This window comes from Cervus canadensis, chromosome X (assembly GCF_019320065.1).
Source record: "Cervus canadensis isolate Bull #8, Minnesota chromosome X, ASM1932006v1, whole genome shotgun sequence".
NCBI classification, from domain to species: Eukaryota; Metazoa; Chordata; class Mammalia; order Artiodactyla; family Cervidae; genus Cervus; species Cervus canadensis.
The window spans coordinates 141,635,805-141,660,469 of NC_057419.1; the positions used below are offsets into that span (position 1 = coordinate 141,635,805).

The 24,665-nt window shown below is 39.0% G+C and overlaps 2 protein-coding genes, 1 long non-coding RNA gene and 1 pseudogene across 12 annotated transcripts in view; 3 read left to right on the top strand and 1 right to left on the bottom strand.

Annotated features, from left to right (window-relative positions):
• The window catches only part of LOC122435771, a 90,111-nt pseudogene extending 82,548 nt beyond the window's left edge, over positions 1-7,563 (top strand).
• DCX (doublecortin) overlaps positions 1-24,665 on the bottom strand; it is a 361,602-nt gene that overhangs the window by 210,506 nt on the left and 126,431 nt on the right. The window lies entirely within an intron of this gene.
• On the top strand, positions 14,827-15,950 carry LOC122434441. The gene is made up of 3 exons (XR_006267373.1): positions 14,827-15,023; positions 15,181-15,279; positions 15,877-15,950. It is a non-coding gene; the product is annotated as an uncharacterized LOC122434441 (long non-coding RNA).
• Positions 22,161-22,598, top strand: SERTM2 (serine rich and transmembrane domain containing 2). The gene has a single exon (XM_043457814.1). The coding sequence runs from the start codon at positions 22,161-22,163 to the stop codon at positions 22,431-22,433; it is 273 nt and encodes a 90-aa protein (XP_043313749.1). The 3' UTR covers positions 22,434-22,598.

Here is a 24,665-nt window from a genome sequence, read left to right on the forward strand (position 1 = left end):
ATTACTCAGCCATTAAAAAGAATTCATTTGAATCAGTCCTAATGAGATGGATGAAACTGGAGCCCATTATACAGAGTGAAGTAAGCCAGAAAGATAAACACCAATACAGTATACTAACACATATATATGGAATTTAAAAAGATGGTAATGACAGCCCTATATGCAAAACAGAAAAAGAGACACAGATGTACAGAACAGACCTTTGGACTCTGTGGGAGAGGGCAAGGGTGGGATGTTCTGAGAGAATAGCATTGAAACAAGTATACTATCAAGGGTCAAACAGATCTCCAGCCCAGGTTGGATGCATGAGACAAGTGCTCATGGCTGGTGCACTGGGAAGACCTAGAGGGATGGGATGGGGTGGGAGGCGGGAGGGGGATCGGGATGGGGAACACATGTAAATCCATGGCTGATTCATGTCAATGTATGGCAAAAACCACTACAATATTGTAAAGTAATTAGCTTTCAACTAATAAAAATAAATGAAAAAATAAAATAAAACTGTGGTTACTTCTGTAAAGGTTAGGGGAAGGGCAGAGAGAGGCTTTCACTTTCTATATTTGTATATTGCTTAAGATTTTCTTTTTTAGTCATAAACATGTAAAATCTTGTTAAAAAATAAGAGTTTTATCCTGAAAAAGAAATCATTACACATGCACATACAGACAGACACACACACACACACACACACACACACACTCAGATAAACTCTTTCCCATTAAAGTGTTAGAGGTTGATTGGAACCATAAAATCTGACTGGAGGAGTCAGATGCAAGTTAGCTGAGGGTCTCCAGAGATGCAAAATCCTACCACCAAGGAATGAATGAATGAGTGAATGGCATTTTAGATCTGGCACAGAAGAAAAAAGAGGTGAATAGTTTTGGGTGAACTGAGGGCAGAGGGTGTTCCTAGTGTTTCCATATTGTATCACAACACATGAAAGACAACTAACATATTCTCTCAAAGGGTTTAGGGAATCATCGGCTATATATTATATAATTTATCTTCAGGGCTAGTTCCAGGAAACCATTCTGAAGTCTTATGTACTGATTCCAGCCAGGTCTATAAAGGACTCCCAGGATGGCCAGTAAAGTGTAATAACATGGCTAAATTTTCCATTGAATTGAACCTAAATATTTGAATAGATAGCCCTGTAACAACATGGTTTTCAACATGTACATTCTTCATAGAACATTATGCTGTGAGTTCCTATTAATTAAATTTAACCTAGACAACACTTATCAGTCCACCATCTTCACTCTCCACTACCAAAGAAGAGAAAATAGAAAAGAAAAAAAGATGGCTTTAATTTGCTCAGACATCCTGGTTTTGTTGAAATGATTTTAAATCCTTTGTTTCTTAATCGATACTTTCCCCCTTGTAATTAAAGTATGGCAATAAATAAGGATGAAGCCTTTTATAATACTTGACAATGACAGGGTCAGGCTCTCATTCTCAAATTCATCAGCTTGAGATGAGAAGCAGCAGCACGAAGGGGGAAACCCATCTGTCTTTATTAAGACTTGGCACCAATAGAGAAAAGCTCATTTAGTAAATGGCAGTTTCCATTCTGCAAAGCGACAGAAAATTTACTGCACTGTCAGCAGGAAAAAAATAGTCCACTCAGAGAAAGTTGTTATATTCAGTTCAGTCGCTCAGTCGTGTCCGACTCTTTGTGACCCCATGGACTGCAGCATGCCAGGCCTCCCTGTCCATCACCAACTCCCGGAGTTTACTCAAACTCATGTCCATTGAGTCGGTGATGCCATCCAACCATCTCATCCTCTGTAGTCCCCTTCTCCTCCCACCTTCGATCTTTCCCAGCATCCGGGTCTTTTCCAGTGAGACAGTTCTTTGCATCAGGTGGCCAAAGTATTGGAGTTTCAGCTTCAGCATCAGTCCTTCCAATGAATATTCAGGACTGATTTCCTTCAGGATGGACTGGTTGGATCTTGTTGCAGTCCAAGGGACTCTCATGAGTCTTCTCCAACACCACAGTTCAAAAACATCAATTTCTTCGGCCCTCAGCTTTCTTTATAGCCCAACTCTCACATCCATACATGACTACTAGAAAAACCATAGCTTTGACTAGGCAGACCTTTGTTGGCAAAGTAATGTCTCTGCTTTTGAATATGCTGTCTAGGTTGGTCGTAACATTTCTTCCAAGGAGCAAGCATCTTTTAACTTCATGGCTGCGGTCACCATCGGCAGTGATTTTGGAGCCCAAGAAAATAAAGTCTCTCACTGTTTTCATTGTTTCCTTATCTATTTGCCACGAAGTGATGTGACCAGATGCCATGATTTTAGTTTTCTGAATGTTGAGTTTTAAGCCAACTTTTTCACTCTCCTCTTTCACTTCCATCAAGAGGCTCTTTAATTCTTCTTCGTTTTCTGCCATAAAGTTGGTGTCATCTGCATATCTGAGGTTACTGATATTTCTCCTGGCAGTCTTGATTCCAGCTTGTGCTTCATCCAGTCCAGTATTTCTCATGATGTACTCTGCATATAAGTTAAATAAGCAGGTGACAATATACAGCCTTGACATATTCCTTTCCTGATTTGGAACCAGTCTGTTGTTATATTAGGGAGATTTAAAGAGAAAGCATTTTAGTGATATTACAGAGGATAAAAATTTCTACCTAATAATACATAGCAAAGTAGAAAAAATGAGTAAATAAAAAGTTATGTCATTGTCCATATTGCCTTTCCCTTTCCTAACACTCTTACCTTCTAGACCTATTCCTATCTTTTCCATCATTTATGGCCAGAAATAAGCCCCAGATCTACCCCAAACCCTCCCTAATTTCAATCCAAACTGATTTCATCTTCCTGCCACCAGATTTTTCTAATGGGCATAATTTAGCACACTAAATTTACTATGTATTTTCATCCTCTAATTATTCAAGTACTGGTTTGCTCTGCCCAACTAGGTTTCAAGTTCCTTGTGGAATGTTTAAGACACCTTAGCACTTGGCAGGGTGCTAGGCAAATAATAAGTGTTCAACAAATGCTTGATCATGAAATTTTTTCTGCTCTAAATCTCATTATCCATGATGACCATCTTCATTGTACAAGAAACTGAAAAAAAAAAAAAAACCAATAGCTCAATCTTTTAAATAATTCAAAAGTATTTATGAAAGTAATACACACCCAAGGTTAAAACATAATAGAATACAGTGCAAAGCAACAGACATCTGTTTTACCACACCACATCTCATATTTATGTACCCCCCCAGGACAGCCCCCTCTACTTGTTTAGCTGTTTCTTCTTGTAGTTATCGCCTATAATTCTAAAAGATACATGCACCCCAATATTCACTGCAGCACTGTTCACAGCCAAGTCATGGAAGCAATCTAAATGTCCATTGACAGAGGAATGAATAAAGAAGATGTAGTATACATTTACAATGGAATATTACTCAGCCATAAAAAGAACGACTTAATGCCATTTGCAGGAACATGGATGGACCTAGAGATTATCATACTAAGTGAAGTAAGCCAGACAGAGATAAATAAGTATCATATAATATTGCTTATATGTGAAATCTAAAAAAAAAAAGAAAGATACAAATGAATGTATATATAAAACAGAAATAGACCCAAAGACATAGAAAATAGACTTATGGTTACCAAAGGGGAAAGCGGTGGGGGCAGGATAATATTAGGAGGTTAACATATACACACTACTATATGTAAAGTGGATAACTGATAAGGACCTACTGTATAGCACAGGGAACTAAACTCAGTTTTTTGTAATAACCTATATGGGAAAAGAGGCTTCCCTCATAGCTCTGTTGGTAAAGAATCTGCCTGCAATGCAGGAGACCCTGGTTCAATTCCTGGGTCAGGAAGATCCCCTGGAGAAGGAAATGGCAACCAGTATTCTTGCTTGCAGAATCCCATGGACAGAGGGGCCTGGTTACAGTCCATGGAGTTGCAAGAGTTGGACACGACTTAGTGACTAAACAACCAACTATATGGGAAAAGAATCTGAAAAGGAATATATATACATAATTGAATCACTGTGCTATACACCTGAAAGTAACATGACACTGTAAATCAACTATACTTTAATTCAAATAAAGAACACTAAGGTCAATATCATTCTCATTTCTTTATAGGTTACTATTTTCTCTCTGGAAGCTTTGAGGATATCTTTATACTTTTTATTCTGATATTTCATAAGAATATACTCTGAAATTTTCTTTGATAATTCTCTCTACTTTGTTCTCTCTTGAATTACTATTAGTCAAATGTTGAATCTCCCTAATTTTCCTTTTATATATCATGTTATTTTCAATCTCATTTTCCTTCTTTTAGTCTTTCTGTGCTTTCTTTTATATTTCCTCAACTCTTCCAACTTCCCTTGAATTACATCTCAATAATCATATTTTTTAATTTAATTTTTTAATTTGACTTCTTATTATTTATTTTCAGATATCTTATTCCTGTTATATAAATGCAATGTTTTCTTGAATCTCTCTGAGTATACTAATTAGGGTGTTTTGCCTCTCTCTTCTTTTTTTCCTCTCTCAAGAGCCCTTGATATTTTTTTCTATCTGTACATCATTCTTTCATGTTGAAAGTTTCCCTTAAATATTTGGTGATCATTGATTCTTTTGTTCACATGGAAGAATGAGACAGTAAAAAAAAGTGTTTGGGAACTTCATATACATGAATAGGGAGCTAGTCATTTTGTTGTTGGATTTTCTAAATGCAAAAAAATGTGGACGCCTTTTCTCTTGGACCTCTCAATCTCTTTAAAGAATAACACAACAATTTTTGGAGCTCATGGAGGATATTTCTGACTACAAGGTATTCTGTCTACCAGACTGGGGGTGGGGGTGGGGGTGGGAAATGGAGGAATCTATAAAAATGACTTATTAAAAAAACTATAATAATTTATCCCTTCCCCCACCCTTATGCCTTACATCTCACCCATTCTCTTTTTCAAATGTAGCATTTATGCAGAGAAGGGTGACTTTCTCTTTCACTGTATCACCCCTCTGCAAGCATTGTAAACTGTAGCTTCTTCTATACTACTTTGTCAGTTCCTACACCTCCATCTGCTTTCCAGCTTTTATCCAAGTTTCATCCACTAATGGCTCCTTTTCCATTCTCTTCATCATCATGAATTTATATCTTTTGCATTCTTTTTCTATCTTGAGATGAAGAGGTAATATATGTATGTAATCAATCTGCTGTCTTTAACTTACTGAATTGCATAAACCTGTTTTTTGTTTTGTTTCTTTCTGGCCATGCCACACAGCTTGCGGGATCTTAGTTCCCCATCCAGGGATTGAACCTGGACCCTTGGCAGTGAAAGTGCCAAGTTCTGAGCACTGGACCACCAGGGAACTCCCTATAAACCTGTTTTGATTTATGTTTGAGCTCTCGCTTTGCTATTTACCTCATTTCGTCTGGAAGTACCATACATATTGCTGTGATGGCATTCAGTTGATTTAGTAATAAAAGCCCATTTTATAGGATACTGAAATATTAGAACAATGAACTTCAATATAGTCCCTTCTTAAGCAGAATTTTATTTTTCAGCTTTGTTAAGATGTAAATAACATATACCTTTCATGTATCACAGGCTTGGCATAGTGAAGGGGCTTGAGTAACTCAAAGAAGCTATGCCATGCAGGGCCACCCATGATGTGCCAACAGGTCATAGTGAAGAGTTCTGAGGAGGCTTTACAAATAACTGATGAAAGAAGAGAAGTGAAAAGCAAGGGAGAAAAGTAAAGATATACCCAACTGAATGCAGAGCTCCAAGGAATAGCAATGAGATATAAGAAGGCCTTCTTAAGTGAACAATGCAAAGACATAGAGGAAATTAATAAAATGGGAAAGACTAGAGATCTCTTCAAGAAAACCAGAGATAACAAAGGAATATTTCATGTAAGGATGGGTACAATAAAGGACAGAAATGGTAAGGACCAAACAGAAGCAGAGGAGATTAAGAAGTTTCAAGAATACACAGAAGAACTATACAAAAAAGGTCTTAATGACTTGGATAACCATGATGGTGTAGTCAGTCACATAGAGCCAGATATCTTGGAAAGTGAGGTCAATTGGGTCTTAGGAAGCATTACTAAGGACAAAGCTAGTGGAGGTGATGGAATTCCAGCTGAGCTATTTCAAATCCTAAAAGATGATGCTGTTAAAGTGCTGCACTCAATATGTCAGCAAATTTGGAAAACTCAGCAGTGGCCACAGGAGGAAAAGGTCAGTTTTCATTCCAATCCCAAACAAGGGCAATGCCACAAAATGTTCAAACTACTGTACAATCATGCTCGTTTCACATGATAGCAAAGTAATTCTCAAAATCCTTCAAGCTAGTCTTAACAGTATGTGAACCAATAACTTCCAGATGTATAAGCTGGATTTAGAAGGGCCAGAGGAACCAGAGACCAAATTACCAACATTTGTTGGATCTTGGAGAAAGTAAGGGAATTCCAGAAAAACATCTACTTCTGCTTAATTGACAATGCTAAAGCCTTTATGTGAATCACAACAAACTGTGGAAAATTCTTAAAGAGATAGGATTACCAAACCCCTTACCTGTCTCCTGAGAAAATTGTATGTGGGTCAAGAAATAACAGTTAGAACCTGACATGGAACAACTGGTTCAAAATTGGGAAAGGAGTATGACAAGGCTGTATATTGCCACCCTGCTTATTTAACTTATATGCAGAGTACATCATGGGAAAAGCCAGACTGGATGAATCACAAGCAGAAATCAAGATTCCTGGGAGAAATATCGACAAGCTCAGATATGCAGATGATACCACTCTCATGGCAGGAAGTGAAGAGGAACTAAAGAGATGCTTGATGAAAGTGAAAAAGGAGAGTGAAAAAGCTGGCCTAGCAGTCAGACAAGTGTGGAGACACTTCTGGAAGTAATATCGTGATGGCTGGCAAATGAGAACTCCAAATTCAGTTCAGAATTGTTTTGGTTGGTGATGGTGTTACTGGAAAAACTACATTCATGAAATGTCATCTGACTGGTGAATTAGAGAAGTATGTAGCTACCTTGGGTGTTGAGGGCCATCCTCTTGTGTTCCATACCAACAGAGGACCAATTAAGTTCAATGTATGGGATACAGCTGGTCAGGAGAAATTTGGTGGACTGAGAGATGGTTATTATATACAAGCTTGGTGTGCCATTATAATGTTTGATGTAACATCGAGGGTTACTTACAAGAATGTGCCTAACTGGCATAGAGATCTGGTACGAGTGTGTGAGAACATCCTGATTGTGTTGTGTGGCGACAAAGTGGATATTAAGGACAGAAAGGTTAAGGCAAAGTCAATTGTCTTCCACCGAAAGAAGAATCTTCAGTACTATGATATTTCTGCCAAAAGTAACTACAACTTTGAAAAGCCCTTCCTCTGGCTTGCTAGAAAACTGATTGGAGACCCTAACCTGGAGTTTGTCACCATGCCTGCTCTTGCCCTGCCAAAGTGGTCATGGACCCAGCCTTGGCAGCACAGTACAAGCAAGATTTAGAGGTTGCTCAGACAACTGCTCTCCCGGATGAAGATGATGACCTGTGAGAAAGTGAAGCTGGGGCCCAGCATCAGAAGTCTAGTTTTATAAGCAACTGTTCTGTGATGTCAGTGGTACAGCGTGTTTGCTACTTTATTACATAGCTGAACAGAACATGTGCTTAATCTTTGGATGCTGAAGGAGATGGATGGGCTTTGGAGTGAATGTGGCAGTTTAAAAAAATACCTTCATTTTTTGGACCTGCATATTTAGGTGTTTTGGAACACAGTTGTTTCCTCCTTGAGTTTCAAATATAAGACTGCTATAGTCACATGACAATATTGAGAGGTGGAATCTTGTTTGTTACTGTCATTCCCACTCCTTTTCATTTAGAATCAGAATAAAATTACATTTCAAATATCTAAAAAAAAAAAAAAAAAGCTGGCTGAAAACTCGACATTCAAAGAACTGAGACCATAACATCCAGTCCCATTTCTTCATGGCAAATAGATGGGGAAAAAATGGAAGCAGGGACAGATTTTCTTTTATTGGGCTTTTCTTGGACTGCAAGAAGATCAAAACACTCAATCCTAAAGGAAATCAACCCTGAATGTTCATTGGAAGGATTGATGCTGATACTCCAATACTTTGGCCACAATGCAAAGAGTCTACTCATTGGAAAAAAAAAAAACCCTGATGCTGGGAAAGATTAAGGGCAGGAGAAGGGGGGCAACAGAGGATGAGACAGTTAGATAGCAGCACCATTTGAGCAAACTCCAGGAGACAATGGAGGGTAGGGAAGCCTGGTGTGCAACAGTCCATGAGGTTGCAAAGAGTTAGACATGATTTAGCAACTGAACAACAACAAACTGATATATAACATGTGAAGTTTAAGGTGTACAATGTGAAATACGTGTGTGTGTGTGTGTTAGTCTCTCAGTTGTGTCTGACTCTTTGTGACTCCATGGACTGTAGCCTGCCAGGCTCTTCTGTCCATGGAATTCTCCAGGCAAGAATACAGGAGCGGGTAGCAATTTTCTACTCCAGGGGATCTCCCAGGGATAGAACCCAGGTCTCCTGCATTGTAGGCAGATTCTTTACCATCTGAGCCACCAGGGAAACCCCAATGTATGTATATGTATATATATGTATGTATAAGCACCAATATATCATTGAAAAACAAAGATCATGACATCTACTCCTATTACTTCATGGCAAATAGATGGGGGAAAACTGGAAACAGTCTCAGATTTCATTTTCCTGGGCTCCAAAATCAATGCAGATGGTGACTGCTGCCATGAAATTAAAAGATGCTTGCTCCTTGGAAGCAAAGCTATGACAAACCTAGACAGTGTGTTAAAAAGCAGAGACATTACTTTGCTGACAAAGGTCTGTATAGTCAAAGTTTTGGTTTTTCCAGTAGTCGTGTATGGCTGTGGTAGCTGGACCCTAAACAAGGCTGAGTGCTGAAGAATTGGTGCTTTCAAACTGTGGTTTTGGAGAAGACTCTTGAGAGTCCCTTGGACTGCAAGGAGATCAAACCAGTCAATCCTAAAGGAAATCAACCCTGAATATTCATTGGAAGGACTGGTGCTGAAGCTGAAGCTCCAACACTTTGGCCATGATGCAAGGAGCCAACTCATTGGAAAAGATCCTGATGCTGGGAAAGATTGAGGGCAAGAGGAGGAGTCAACAGAGGATGAGATGGTTGGATGGCATCACTGACTCCAAGGACATGAGTTTGAGCAAACTCAGGGAGATAGTGAATACAGGGAAGCCTGGCATGCTGTAGTTCATGGGGTCACAAAGAGTTGGACATGACTTAGCAACTGAACAACAACAGCCATATAAGTTTATAAATAAATATATATATATGTATTTCATATATATATATATTTATGTATATATATGTTTAAGGTGTACCATGAGAGTATGATGTGAAATATATGACTTAGCAACTGAACAACAACAGCCATATAAGTTTATAAATAAATATATATATGTATTTCATATATATATATATTTATGTATATATATGTTTAAGGTGCACCATGAGAGTATGATGTGAGATATATGACTTAGCAACTGAACAACAACGGCCATATGTTTATAAATAAATATATATATATGAAATATATATATATATATATATATATATATATATGTTTAAGGTGTACCATGAGAGTATGATGTGAAATATACATGCATGGCAGACTTTAAGGTGAGTGTTTCCTGGGGTAGCTGCTACATGGCTAACCTAGCTTTCCAAACCATGGGGAAAATAAAAATCCACCAAATAATCAATTGAAAACATTGACAGATTTAATCTGTACTGAGTAAACTCATTTGGCCAAGGTCATCAATGTGAGTGGTGAAGATAGGAGCAGTACTTGGACCAATCACCATATGTAGTCCAAGTCAGAGAGTACTATTATCACACTATAAATCTATAACAAGAAGGTAAGAAATTACATTATCACAGTGCTAGAGCTTGGCGGAGGAGCCTGGTAGGCTGCGGTCCATGGGGTCGCTAAGAGTCGGACGCGACTGAGGGACTTCACTTTCACTTTTCACTTTCATGCATTGGAGAAGGAAATGGCAACCCACTCCAGTGTTCTTGCCTGGAGAATCCCAGGGACGGGGAGCCTGGTGGGCTGCCGTCTATGGGGTCGCACAGAGTCGGACACGACTGAAGCGACTTAGCAGCAGCAGAGCTTAGCTACTGAGGCTGCTGAGGCTGGGGGTGGGGGGATCCTTCTTGTAAAAAAAGAAATAAGCAAACTCTGAATTTGAGTAGTGTGAGCTAGGTTTTATTGGGTTAAAGGGTTATTTTTAAAAGGGAGAATTAGAATTCTAAGCATGACAATCCAACATTATCAATTCACTTTCTTATTTTTAAGGTCTTGCAAGCCCTTCTAGAACTGACATTTTTACCCCCAAGGAAATCAGAAGTGAGCCAGAAAGAGCTGCTGATTTGCAGAAAGTAAGAAGTGGATCTTAGATAGACACAGCTTTAGTATCAGGGCAGAAGTATGATACAGCAGTTAGGAGCATAGGTTTAGACTCAGCCACACCTGGGTTAAGATTTTAAGCTCCATCACTTCCTAGTTGTGTGATCTTGATCAAAGTATTTAACCTCTGTAAAATTCAGTTTTCCCTTCTGTAGTTTCTAAAGTGAACTAAGCTCTGTCAAGCTTTGGTGCCTCTGGATAGGCAACTCCCTCTGCCTTGAATACCACTCGCCTCCTCTAACCCTGACCAATTCTTACTCATCCTTCAGATCTCTAATCCATATTGCCACTTCCAGGAAGTCGCAATTCCCTAGAGTTAGGTAATGCTCTCCTGTATCTCCTCCCCAAGGATCCTAATACAACTTCAAACATAAGAAATGTATGATAATTGGTGGTTTTAAAAAATTTGTTTCTTACACACATTAGGAGCCAGCAAACAAGGGCCTGTGGGCTAAATCTGACCCATGACCTCTTTTTAGCTCCCAAGAATGGTTCTGCATTTTTATAGAATTGATTTAAAAAGAGAATATGCAACAGAGATCTTAAGTGTCCCTCAAATCCTAAAATATTTACTATCTGGCCCTTTACGGAAAAAGGTCAGCATTTGCTGACCCCTGCCATAGATCATAAACAATTTGAGGGTAAGGACTATTTTTCATTTCATAGTATGTCCTGTTCTTAGCACAATGCCTCACACATAGGCACTCAGATATTCACTGAATGAAGGAATGAATTAACGTTTATAACCAGCATTTTTTAAAGTATAATTAATGATAGAATCAAAACACAACTTTATTTTGTCTCCCAATGTCCAATAAAATATACTCCTTTGGTATAAAATTTCTCTGACCTTGGATGGAAACTTGGACAAGGCCTATGACTTTTCTGTTCATTCCTTCAAGAATAAACAGTCCTAAAATCACTCAAAGTCACAAAACACAGTCTTGATTCAGTAATCAGGACATATTCAGTCCAAGATATTAATCAAATTCTTCAAGTTTTACTCAGAAGTAAGGTCTGCCCTCCCAACCCACACTGAGGCCTATAGGTGTTGACCATCTGCCTTTGGAGAAGAGGGGGATGATAGCTTTTCTTCTTTCTCTCCCCACTTGCCAGCTCTGATTTGGACCCTCACCAAGGTGGAAGCAGGAAGAGGGACAAGAGGTAAAGGGATTGGTCATTTCTTCCTTGGGAAATGGCTTCCCACTCTCTGGGTCTCTGGATCTTTTTTGGGTTCTTTAAATGTCCTCATGACTGAGGATCACTCAGAGATACTATTTGGGAGACCTGGGTTCATAATTCATATCCAGGTTGGTAGTTTACAGCTCTTTCCTCCACCCCTAGGAATCCAATAGTTATCTCCAGCCTTTTTTTTTTTTTTTCTTTTGCTGGGGTCTCTACATCTAGGTGGTTCTATTGGACTGTGTCCAGTGTGACCCCACATTTGTTCTCCCTATCTCTAGCATGGCACCCTTTTGATTGATTCCCAGGAAATCCTCAAACATCCCTTGCCTGATAAATTCTGGGAATGCTGGCCAGTCCCAACACAGTCAACCCTATCCTCTTGCCAATGACCACGTTCGCTTTCTTGGGATGTGCAGCTCCAATTCTCTGCCTCTACTGCAGTGAACAAATATCGAGCTCTTTGAGTGGTCTGGAGAAATCCCTCTCCCTACTGTTGAGGTGAAGGAGGTAATACCTCCACCATTAAAGCATTCCTGTAGAAGGTGGAGTGGAGTCTTAGCCTGCCAACAGATCTCTTCAGAGACGTGTTTTCACAAGTTTTTCCCTCACTCTCCTCCACAATGAGCCTTCTTTTTATTTCTTGGACTCTGTGCTGGAACATTTCCTTTGTAAATTCTATATATCATGATCTGGCTTTGGAATTCCCATCTGTTGTAGGGCATCTATGTCTTTCTGGAAATTTAAATTTTAATATCATGCTACATAAGTCTTTTTTTTCCTAATTAGGTAGGAAACATTAGACTATCTCTAATGATATCTCCAGCTATATTCAAGTAACCTCATTTTTTTGACGTGTAAAAAATTGAGATGGCAACATTAACATTTATTGAGCACCTACCATGTAGTTTTAGAGATGTTTTCTTTTCTAACACTAATGAAGAGAGTTTTTCCCAAACTAAGAAATTAATTGACTATCTCAAGGTAACCCAGAAAATATAGATTAAAGGTGAGGCTGAAACCTAGGTCTATCTGACTTCAAAATCCATCATCGTTTCATTACAACATGATCTTCAAACTTTTTCACCAAATTATTCCAAATGGCAGAATAGAATGAACATACATCCCTGGAGAAGTCTGGCTAGCCCAATGAAGCACCACTGCAAGTGCAATATTTCTCTGAAGTCTCATGCTTGATAAAAAAAAAAGTGTATACAACATTTGCATTTTATTCCACAATATGGTTTCATTGTCATATAAATTATCTTGAAAATTATCACTCAAATTGCCTATGTTCTCCCTATCTGAAATTTCAAGTAAAATTGATCCTCTCGAAAAATGCATCATGTTTACCCTGTAGTTTCATAAATCTTGAGTATACTACTCCAGTTTTCCATATTCCAGTTTTCCTACTCCACAAGGCATTAGACTATGCTGCTGATTTCAAGGAGAGTCTCAACCCATTGTAACTGCTAGAATGAGGGAAATGAAAAGATAAAGGATGCAAAACTTGTTAAAGAGAATTTGGGGAAAAGGAAAAAGCACTGCAGTAATTTCTTAAAAATTGGTATAATACATAATTATGCTATTATTATTATGAAATTGAAAGTGTTAGTTGCTCAGTCTTGTCCATCTCTTTGCAACCCCATGGTCTGTAACCTGCCAGACTCCTATGTCCATGGAATTTTTCAGGGAAGAACACTGGAGAAGGTAGCCATTCGCTTCACCAGGGGATCTTCCAGACCTGGGGATTGAACCTGGGTCTCCTGCATTGCAGGCAGATTCTTTACTGTCTGAACCACCAAGGAAGTCCCCATTATTATTATATACTATTATTATTATTAATTCCATAATAGAAATTGTTGATGACTATGAGTTTTTGGATGAACAAGGCACTAATGTCACTATAATATTGCAAAAGTGACATGGAAAAATTGGAATATTGGAAAATTTTGGAATATTTGAAATATTGGAAAATATTGGAAAAGGACATTCAGCTGTTCTTAACCTGGAGGCAATGGAGCACAGAAATTATATGCCTATTTCTAAAAAAGTGGACAGTCCATAGCTTTCATTAAGTTCTCACAGCAGTCGAAGACCCACCAAAGGTTCAGAACTACTGCTACAGAGAAAAGAGCAGAGACTTTGGGATAGCACTCCTTGTTTTCAAATACTGGCTCCAGGCTTATGAAACTATGTGATTTACTTCATCTCTAAGCCTTAGTTTTCTTATTTGTAAAATGAGAATAATAATATTCAAACTACAGAGTTATTGCAAGGATTAAATGAAATTCTCTACATTAAATGCTTGACATGGGGTAAGCACTCAAGAAATGTTAATCTCCTTCCTCTTGCCACAATATATAAAACATGTGCATGCGTGCTAAGTGGCTTCAGTCATGTCCGACTCTGTGCAACCCTATCGACTGTAGCTTGCTAGGCTTCTCTGTCCATGGGATTCTTGAGGCAAGAATACTGGAGTGGGTTGCCATGCCCTCTTCCAAGGGATCTTCCTAACCCAGGGATCGAACCCATATCTCTTATGTCTCCGGCATTGGCAGGCTGTTTCTTTATCAGTAGTGCCACCTGGGAAGTCCCATATTAAACACAGTAATGGCATTTAAACTACAGTTGGATGAATCACTTATAATGGCACATGTACCCAGGATAAATATGCCTTATTTAAAGATATTCTACTTAAAGCTTAGACCACCCCCCCCCCCCCACCAATTAGAAACTCAGACCTAGATTCCAAGACTGATGTTAAATCTCCACAAAAACTTCAAAATAAAAGAATTCAGTTGGTGCCTAAAAAAAAGTTTCCCAAACCTGGGGAAATACATATGCACACATACTGTTTATGAAGATGGAACTATTTAAATATCACTACATCCTGGCATGTTTGGTTTCAATTCTACACATATTAATTACTGTAAAATCTAAGATGAAAAAAGTCTTGAATTGAGCAGGAGATCTGATTTCCTTAAATGTCCTATGAAGAGGCTTTTACAAAAACAGGGAGTCTTTGCTAATCCTACAGATTCATGAAGAAACCTCGAAGGGGTTAAAGTGGAAGGCTTAGACAAACTTTGCTTCTGAGCTTCTTCATCTCCTCCCTCTCAGGCTCCCAGCCGCTAAGGCAAAGCAGAGCTGATTCACTACCTTTCCCGCACTCTCTAAACTGTTGCCTGCGAAAGAGGAACTGCGGACTTAACTATTCAGGCTGCTTCCATTCAGGTGTTCCGGAAGGATGGTATATACACATCCAAAGGGACAATTCTCTTGGCTGTTCGGGGTTTACAAGGAGCAGGCATCTGAAACTGCGCTCTGAAGCTGTAAGTGGCAACCAGCGTTTCAACTCACTAATAGAGGGTGCTTTTCTCTTTTGCGCTGGGAAGATCTGACTCTTCAGGAGGATGAAAGAGAAAGCGTATTTTGCATGAACATAGTCCTGTTTCTCTGGCAAAACAAGGCTTTCTTTCTATTTTCCAGATATTCCAGAGATGTTCCTGAACAACTTGCCCGTCGGTGTAAGCTTCAAAAGGGATCCTTAAAAGGCCAGCCCCATTCATCCCACGAGCCACGAGAAAGGTAAGACTTGGAAATATGATGATGTTATTTATAGTGAAAATGCGGTTATTTATCCGCAGGTGTGACAAATCGGCACTGTCTGCCGCGAAAGATACAGCAGCTCTCACTTGAAACGCTTATTACTTAATGGCTTCAACCATTGAAGACGCGCTTGCGGCTGGAATTGTTTTTTCACAGGCTCCCGTGGAACTAGATTCTCTAACAGTTCCCACCCCGCGTAGCTTCTCTCCCCAACACCGGGCAGGTAAATGTGAACAGAACGCGTTAACTCTTGAAAGCTATTGCAAGAGCCAAAACTCTCTTCTGAGTTGTTTCACTGATCATTTTCCTGAGCTATGTGGTGAGATTTCAGCTCTGAAATTCTATAAGCAGGTGTCATTTGGAAAAATATAGAATTGCCAATTTAGAACTATCACATTAAAGAAAAGCAAAAGGAACTATGGGGAGCTCCTTGAGGACCAAAACAGGGATCAGGTTACACTTATCTCTATATCCCCAGCACTTCATAGGGGGCCTGGTACTTGGTTTGCACTCAAAGGTTTGCTGAATATGTCAGTCTGAATATATACAGAACTTTGCTTCTCTTATTCACCCTAGGAATCCCTCTCCATGTTGATGGATGAGCAAAGCTTCACATTCCCTTCTCATTTTAAGGAGCAAAATTCGTGGTCTAGGTATGTATGTTATTTTGCTTTTGTGAGGTTATATATACTGTGCTGATGTTGAACATAATCGGAGACTTGGCATTTCAATGTTCATACCAAAATCATGAGTTTTTTTGCCAAGAGTTTTATTTACCAAATTAATGACAAAACATACAATTAGAAAATCAGAGGTGCATTCACATTATTTGTAGGTGTTTTGATTTACATTGGAAGTAAACCAGATGTCCAGGCTAATGTTGGACATTGGCCAGTTATTAAGTTAATTGCTTTTCATTTTCCCTTCCCCCAATCTCCCTTCCCACTTTCCTTTCTTCCTCTCTTTCCCAATGTTTTCCTCCTACCCTATCTTCATCTGTGCCTCTTAACCACTTATTTCCTCCCACTTCTTATCGGCATTTCCCACACCCCTCATCATCTTCTCACATTTTTCCTTCCTTCTTCCCCCCTTTCCTCCATCTCCCTTCCTTTCTTTTCCTAATGCCTTTCCCATTTTCCTATCCCTCACTCTCCTTATCCCTCATCAGCTTTCCATTACTTTTACAAAGACTAGAGACTGATTTTCATTTTATTAGCTTTCTAGAAAAGAAATGTAGGATACTATAATCTTACAAAGGTCTTTCCACAATAACCAGATTTTTTAGAATTAATAGAATTTTGGCTTCTTTTGAAATTGCATGGTTGTTTTTCTTTCCAAATGGTCCAGACCTTTTAATAGAGCAATCACATTGTCTGTGCAACTCATCAATTAGTTAGCTAAGAGAGCTATGGCGATCCTATGTGGAAAGCTTTTATGAGAAGTTGTCACAGATATAGGAACAGATTAAGAAAGAGGACCCCCTTCACCCATATCTAACTTTTCATCTACTCATTTCAAAATCCTTCAGATTTAAGAAATTGAACTGTAGACCTCTCTGAATTGAACAGGATGTTTGGTGTTCTGCAGACACAGAGGTTTTAAGAAATATATGGTTAGTTTTAAAAACCCTCAAATGAAATGTTTAAAGAAGTTGACAAACTGTATATGACAGTGTTGTTATTTACAGCTTCTTCAAGCTTCATAGAATTCTAATAAATATTTAATAAATAGTTAGACCTTAAGGAAAATTCAGTGTTGATTGTGTTAGAGGCAGTATTATTAATTGTTAATGAAAAGCATCTATAGACACAACTAAACTGTCTAAAACTTCAGGCCATGAACCCATTCCACGTAGTTTTCCTTTAAAATCATGGAACTGAAATAATTCAAGAGCAAAGTTTCTAACAAAGTAATTATTCATTTTTTTTTTGTCTGTGGCACACAGCTTGCAGGATCTTAGTTCCCTGTCCAGGGATTGAACCCAGCTCCACAGCAGTGAAAGTGCCAAGTCCTAACCACTAGACTGCCAGGGAATTCCCCAAAAGTGACTATTCCTTAATTCTAGGTTATACTCAGAAATTTAAGTCTTCTTTGCACCGTAAGAGATAGAAGAGTTGGGGAGGGAAATAAAAAGGGAGTTTCAGGCACTTCCCAGCCTTTATTATCTATTGAAACAGAGATAACACCGTGCTTCTCTCCAGATTGTCAGTGTTAAGTGCATTTCTTCAGTCATATCCATGCATTTATTCAGTAATTATTGAGCAGCTATTGTAAGCATGGTTATATAAGGGATCACGTGCGTGCATGTATGCTCAGTCATGTCTGACTCTTTGTGACCCCATGGACTGCAGCCTGCCAGGCTTCTCTGTCCATGGAATTTTCCAGGCAAGAATACTGGAGTGGGTTGCTATTTTCTCCTCCAGGGGACCTTTCTGACCCAGGGATTGAACCTGTGTCTCCTGCATTGGCAGGCAGATTCTTTTGCCACTGAGCCACCTGGGAAGTGAATGGAAGGTTGAAAAAGATCCTCAAGGAGTTTATAAATTACAACTTGGGAAAAAACTCAGAAAATAGATACTTACAGTATTAGGTGAATGTAACTTCTCTAGGAGGTATGATAGAGAGCCTGTGGAAATTAGGATTTGATAAGAAATCAGGGTCAGTTTCATGAGCTGAACTATGAAGAATGGTACCATTTCCCCAAGCAGAGATATACAAAGATAGAAGGAACAGATCGAACAAAAAACATGAAGGCAGGGAAATAGGTGTCAATGAGCATTACAGCTTGATTGGAAAGTAGGGTAGTGGAAGGAATTAAAGTCAGCCAGGACCAGAACATGGACAGCCTTGAATGCCAAGCTAAGGAGAATGGAATAAAGTTAAAAGGTAATATGTGGGCTACCAAATATTTATTCCTTTTTCATTCTATAAGGATAGTTATAAATAAATCATATAGTGATGCAATGTAGAGTAAAAGGCACAAAACAAAGAAGACATATAGCTTGACACTTTTTTAATATAAAGTTCAAAACAAAAGTAAAAAACATAATGTTTAGGCATGGGGTGTGTGTGTAAATAAAAGCAAGGTAATGGTTAACAAAATTCAGAATATTGAATTTGATAGGGAGGAGCATAGGTAGGCATCATGTAAATTATTATTCTCAATCTTACAGTCGGTAGGTTCTCGTTCACAGGTGTTTGCTCATGGGTGTTACTAAGTAAACAAGTAAAAGATAACCTGGAGGCACCCATGACAACACTGTGCCTAACCAGGGAGTCTGACTTATCCAAATATGTGTACTTGGAGGTCCATGGGAGACTAAAAAGACAGTATACTACTATTGAGACTTTTCCCACTTGGACGGCACTAACAGTGAGTGTTGATTTTCCTACTAGTTGTGTTCTGGAGGCCAGGTGAAAAAAGTATGCCTCCATGTAGGCTGCTGGGGACTGTCACAGTCCTGACTCTCAGGCACTCCATTCTATTTGTAGAGAGGTGCTTCTCAGCCCTGGCCACATATCAAAACCACCTGTGGACCTTTAAGCACTACGGCTGTTTGCCCCCTCCCTCCCCCCCCACGCACAAACCCACTGCATCAGATCCTCTAACGGAAGGCCCCAGATAGACATATTTTCAAAAAGTTTAGTAAGTGATCCTAAGGGCAGCAGGGACTGGAAACCATTCCTTGCAGAGTGTACTTGGAAACTCTGAATGGGTAGCTTGTCACAAATATAGATTTCAGGGTCCTATCCAGAGAGACTCTGATCTAGAAAGCAAGGGGAAAGGCCTAGAAATCTGCATTTGTAAGACAAATCTTCCAGGTGATTTTCATGAAGGAACTTCCTTCAGAAACACTGCCCCAAAGGTTCCAAAATCCTAGGGCCTCAGGGGAATCACTCTGTGTATTCGTTTCCTAGAGCTGCCATAAACAAAGTACTACAAACTAGGTGGCTTAAAACAGAAATTTATTCTCTTAGGTCTGAAGGCTAGAAGTCTGAAATCAAGGCATCAACAGGGCCATGCTCCCTCTGCACTCTGTAGAGTAAAATTCTTCCCTGATTCTTCTGGTTTCTGGTGTTTACTGGCAATCCTTGGCCCTCCCTGGTTTGTAGGTGCATCACTCCAGTCTCTGCCTCTGTCATCCCCCTGTATATCTCTGCCTTCTTATGAGGACACCAGTCATATTGGATTTAGGGCCAACCTAGTGACCTCACTTTAACTTGACTACATCTGCAAGGACCCCCCTCTTTTTTTTTTTTTTTTTACAAATAAGGTCACATTTGCAGGTACTAGGTGTTAGGACTTCAACATGACTTTTTTGGGGACACAATTCCATATGTGGCACTCTTTTAAATAGTTTTTAAAAGTAGGGTCCCCAAACAACCAACAGAACAGTTTAGCTTTGTTCTTTAGCTGGGATATCTAGATAGAAAAACTGATAGTTAACTCTCAAAGCTTGATATGCAAAGCATCACCTGAAAATCTTGTGCTTAGAATACATATTCCTGGGCCTTGATCCAAAATATTAGAACTCAATAGGCCTGGCGAAGGGCCTAGGAGTCTACATTTTAAGTAACGTAGGAGGTTCATCATGCATTACATTCTTGACAAAAACTGAGTTTAGGAGAATAAGAAAGGTCGAGAATCCAGTGGTCTGGGGAGAAAAAGCTCCCAAGAACAGACCTTGAAATCTGCATTTGTAACAAGCTACTCAGATGAACCACTGCCTTTGGGGCTGGTGTTTTTAAGGAACAAAAGGATACCTATGTGATTACCTTTTCCACTTGTTAGTGAATCAGAAATCAAAATAGATGTACCTTTAAGTATTGCAAAAAATGCTTCCTAGACTATAGCTCCAAAGACAGTAGAAAGATACCCTGTCCCTTTGCTCTTATTTCTGTGAACCAGGTGGTTCTGTACAGGTGATAGAGGCCATAGGTAGGTAGGCTAAGAATCATGCAGATTACTGAAAGTACAGTACCATGAGCTAGTAAATATAAACTTTAAGCTGAAGTGCTCCCAGGCTGGGGGAAAATTCAAGATTATAGGAAGAGTAATGTGATTTTTGGAGCTATTTCTATTAACTCTCCTTGGGCATGTTAACAAGCGACAGAACTGTGCTACCTTGTCAGCTCTCTGCCACTATTGCACATGGAAGATTAACAGGTGATGGTAGTCTATGTTTTGTGTTTTTTTTTTAGTCACCTATATTCAAAATTCATGTTGGGAAAAACAAGCTAAATCATTTTGGAAGCCTTCAACAGCAAATAGTTGACCCTATTTACACACTGGAATGTTTTTGCCAATAAAGACAACATTCCATCTTTACCAATAATGAAAGATGAAGTTACTTGCTCAGAACAAACACACCCTTTCAATTACTTCTGATCTACAAATACTGGGGGGCAGGGGTGTATTCTTACCACACAGTCCTAAATGGGAGATACAGAACACAAAAACAAAATTGGGGGAAGCCTGAATTCCTGAAAATTCCATAATTTGTTAAAGTGACCCATGGCACTGGGACCTGGGGTTTGAAAAAATAAATCCTTAGATTTAGATCTTCATTTCAGTGCTAGCTTTCTCAGTTAAACTAGAGCAGTGGTTTTCAGTCCTGGCTGTACTTTAGAGTCATTTGAGGAACTTTTTAACAATACCAGTGCTTGGACCCCCCACCTAAGACCAATAAAATCTGATTCTCTAGAGTGGTGAACAGGCCCTACTGTGGAGATTATGATTCAGAAAGTCTAGATTGGGGCCCAGGGTCTATATTTTAATAAGTACTTCAGGTAAATTTTATAACCAGTTAGTTTAGAAAACACTGTCCTAATCTAGCCAAGTTATTAGCTGCTGTCCTCTGATTGGAATTTTTCTTTAACCTTGTAACAGGTATACCACTTAGGAAAAAAAGCATTCAAAATGATAAAAACTCAGGATACCATTTTAAAACTAAATTTCATATCTAAAACCATTTTGCAATATATCAGTTAATTTTTATTTCAAAAGAAATCACCATCTCTCTTTCTTAGATACTTGAATCTTTTATTTTTGTTTTTTATTTTCAGGAAAATAAATCTGTTGAGGAATTTGAAGAGTCAAGTCTTCTAAACCTAGACCTACTGCTGTCAGCATCTCTGAGACCTCCTCCATCTGAGAATTACCAGGTCTGACAACACTTTCCCTCCAGCCTACAGTGAGGGATTTCAACAAAGCTGTAGAAAAGTTACATTCTCTAGACTTCCAACCCTCAAGCTGTGGCAATCGGGAAGAAACCTTACAAGCTCCATACTTAAGGGGGATTCAGAAAGACAAGAAGGGCAAAAACTCAGATATGCTGAGCTGGAAATATACAAAAGCTTTTAGAAAATCTCCCCACAGAAGAATCCAATTAAATTCACGTAATTAATACACACATTAGATAAGCTGTAGATAAAATAGAATGCTTTCTCTCTCCACCAAAAGATAGAAAAAGTCTGATTTAATAATCAGACATGTTTGTCCTCATACCAGTATTATAAAGCAGTTTTGCCATATTTATTTTAATCAGTATAGGAGTAGGACTGTGGAAAATAAAATATTTTATTTATATTTTAAGAAAGTAGTTAAGAAGTTCTGATAAAAAAAACTATTTGGGAGAGGGATGCTGTGCTGGAAAATAGAGATGGTGTGGCAACTGCCAAATTAGAATATCATTTTCTTGCTTATGCAATACTGACTTGGCTCTGGTTGTGATTGCTTTGATTATGTATGAGATTGTTAGAACACCTCCAGCATATTCAGAGACAGTCTAAGTGACTGTGGAATGCCTCGAGGGCAATAGAAATCAACTAGAAATAGGTACTAACTCAAGTCTTGAGTGATGACGGAGGTGCATTTCAAGAACCATGGAAATCTCACTGGACGGGCCCATTTCCCCACCCTGGCAACAGAGGTTGACACTACTTCAGATAAGTATTCCAACCTGTATATGTATGTGGGCTTATTCCTGAGCCTCTTGGCCATTCTCCTCATCCTGCTCTTCACGATGCTCCTTCGACTTAAACATGTCATCTCACCCATCACCTCCGAGAGCACAGAAAGTGTTCCTCAATTCACAGATGTAGAGATGCAGAGTCGGATCCCTACTCCTTAAAGCCAGGATGAAAGTGAGCTTTACTGGATCTCAGTGAACCCTTGTATGTTGATGTGCAGGAAAGCTGACTTCATTACATGTAGCTTCCCGTGTAAGGAATCAACAAGTTGTTCATTTATCAAGTTGTTCATCCTTTCCTTGTGTTATTCTTTATCTTGACTCTGCTTGTGGGATATCTAAGAAGTTTGACTCCTTCCTTGCCAGGAATATAGGAAATGGCAGCTGCTTGGGAAGGTAGGTTTCCATGGTAGCCAAAGAGAGGCTGGGCCTTGAGCAAACCTCAGATCACAGAAATTCATATGCAGCTGTTGTTTAAAAAACAAACAAACACCACCCTGGAAACTCCAAGAACAAGAGAAATTTGCCTTTGAAAGGGTTGATTGTTCAAAGAGGTTACCCCAAGAAAGGAACAAGTTTTGATTTAGCAGTTAGACCCAAAAGAATCACCTCTGGTTACATGAACTTAACTCATGTTGGAGGTTAATGGAAGGGACCACAAACCCTTTCCTGAAAGAGCAGTGATTTTATCAACTATGGCCATCAGTTTTGTCCCAAATGAAAGAAGAGTCTTTAAAGACACTGTTTCAATTTTAAAAGCAATTTTGCAAAAGTAAGTTTCTAGTAAACAAACTCATCTAGAGAGGGAAAATGTGCATTTTATATCTGTGTTATTACTATTACTGGACTTTTAAAAACTCAGATAATGGTAGATACATTACAAAAATCTGGAACAATGAGCTTCCCTCAAGCCAAGGGAAAATTAAGTCAAAATATGCTTATGATAATGAACATTATATGATACGTGCACCTTCTTTGCCCTTTTCTCCTTCCCCATCACGCTCCAGGATTGAGTTGCACTCAAATTTAAGCTTTGTTTAAAGATGGCCTTGGCAAAGAAAACTCAACTGTACTTTAAAGCAGAAATGAAATAGTCTTGGTATTCTGTTGTTGAATGATTGTGGCTTTGGACAAAACACTCAAGCCTGCGGTGCCAGGATTTTCTTTCTGAAAAATGATCTGAGAGCTATTCAGTCATCACTAGACTCCTCTTAGATCTGAGTGTAAGAAAAATAGAGACAAAGGAGGAAAGGACTAAACAATACCCTCCAACAAATCTTTATTGAGATCAGTGTCCTCAAATGTCACATTTGTCTTTCCCAGAAAATGTTCCTCCTTTCCTGATCCCTGCCAAAAGATGAAGTGTTTCACTTTTTACCTATAAAAGAAATATATTTTGAAAAATTTCATTCTCATAAACAGCCCTAGAGTACCAGTAGTGGGAAACAATTTGATTTTTTAATAATTTACTTTCCAAAAGGGATCCAAAGGAAATGAGTACTGTTTACAAATTAGAAATTAGAAGGCTGGTCATACTCTTGCCGTCAAAGAACTAAAACACCCATGTTAATTTCTACCTGCTTTTAAAAAAAATCAGTTCTCGCTTACACCTAAAATATGGTCATCAAATTTCCACCAGGTGCTCCCTTGGGAATTGTGACAGTGAGAGAGAAGTGGAATGGATGTTAGGTTAATGGCACCTCTACCAGACATGCTCTCGAGTTTGTTACCAATTTAGATTGGCTCCTTTACTTTGATCTAAATCTAGCATGACGGTGAAATTCCCAAGGGCTTTCTACTTTTATACACAGTCATTTGCCAATACTCTCCTCTCCAAGGGGCTACAAAGTGTGAAATCCCTACATGCAGAGCTAAACTTAGCAGCAAGCCTGCCTCTGGCACACCTGTTACAATAGCGTACCATAAGAGATGGCAGCTGCATTCTGTACCATTTGGAAGAGATGAGCAGGTAGATTAAGAATCGGATAGGGCATGCGCTTCCCCTTTTGGCATTGTCATTTCCAAAATGTAAAGTGATTCATATTATTTCATTCGGGGTTTTAAATTGTCTTTAGTCACACCCAGACCCTATGTACCCTTTAAAATGCTAGTTTTTGGCAGCCATACATGGACTTCATCAAAGGATGCCAACACACCCCAGAACTTCTTAAAGACACACATCTCTCTTCATTCCAGGCTCTGCCTTTTGTGCTCACAGTATTTGAATGCACTTTACAGTTAAGAAGTCAGTGACTGGATAAATGAAGGAACTGATTACATTTTTAGCAGCAGTGAATAGCAAGATACCCAATGCCTTGTGGCTGAATCTGATGAAGAGACAAACTGCAAATCTAGTCCCTGCCCATCTGATCTCCCCAACCCAGATTTCAGGAG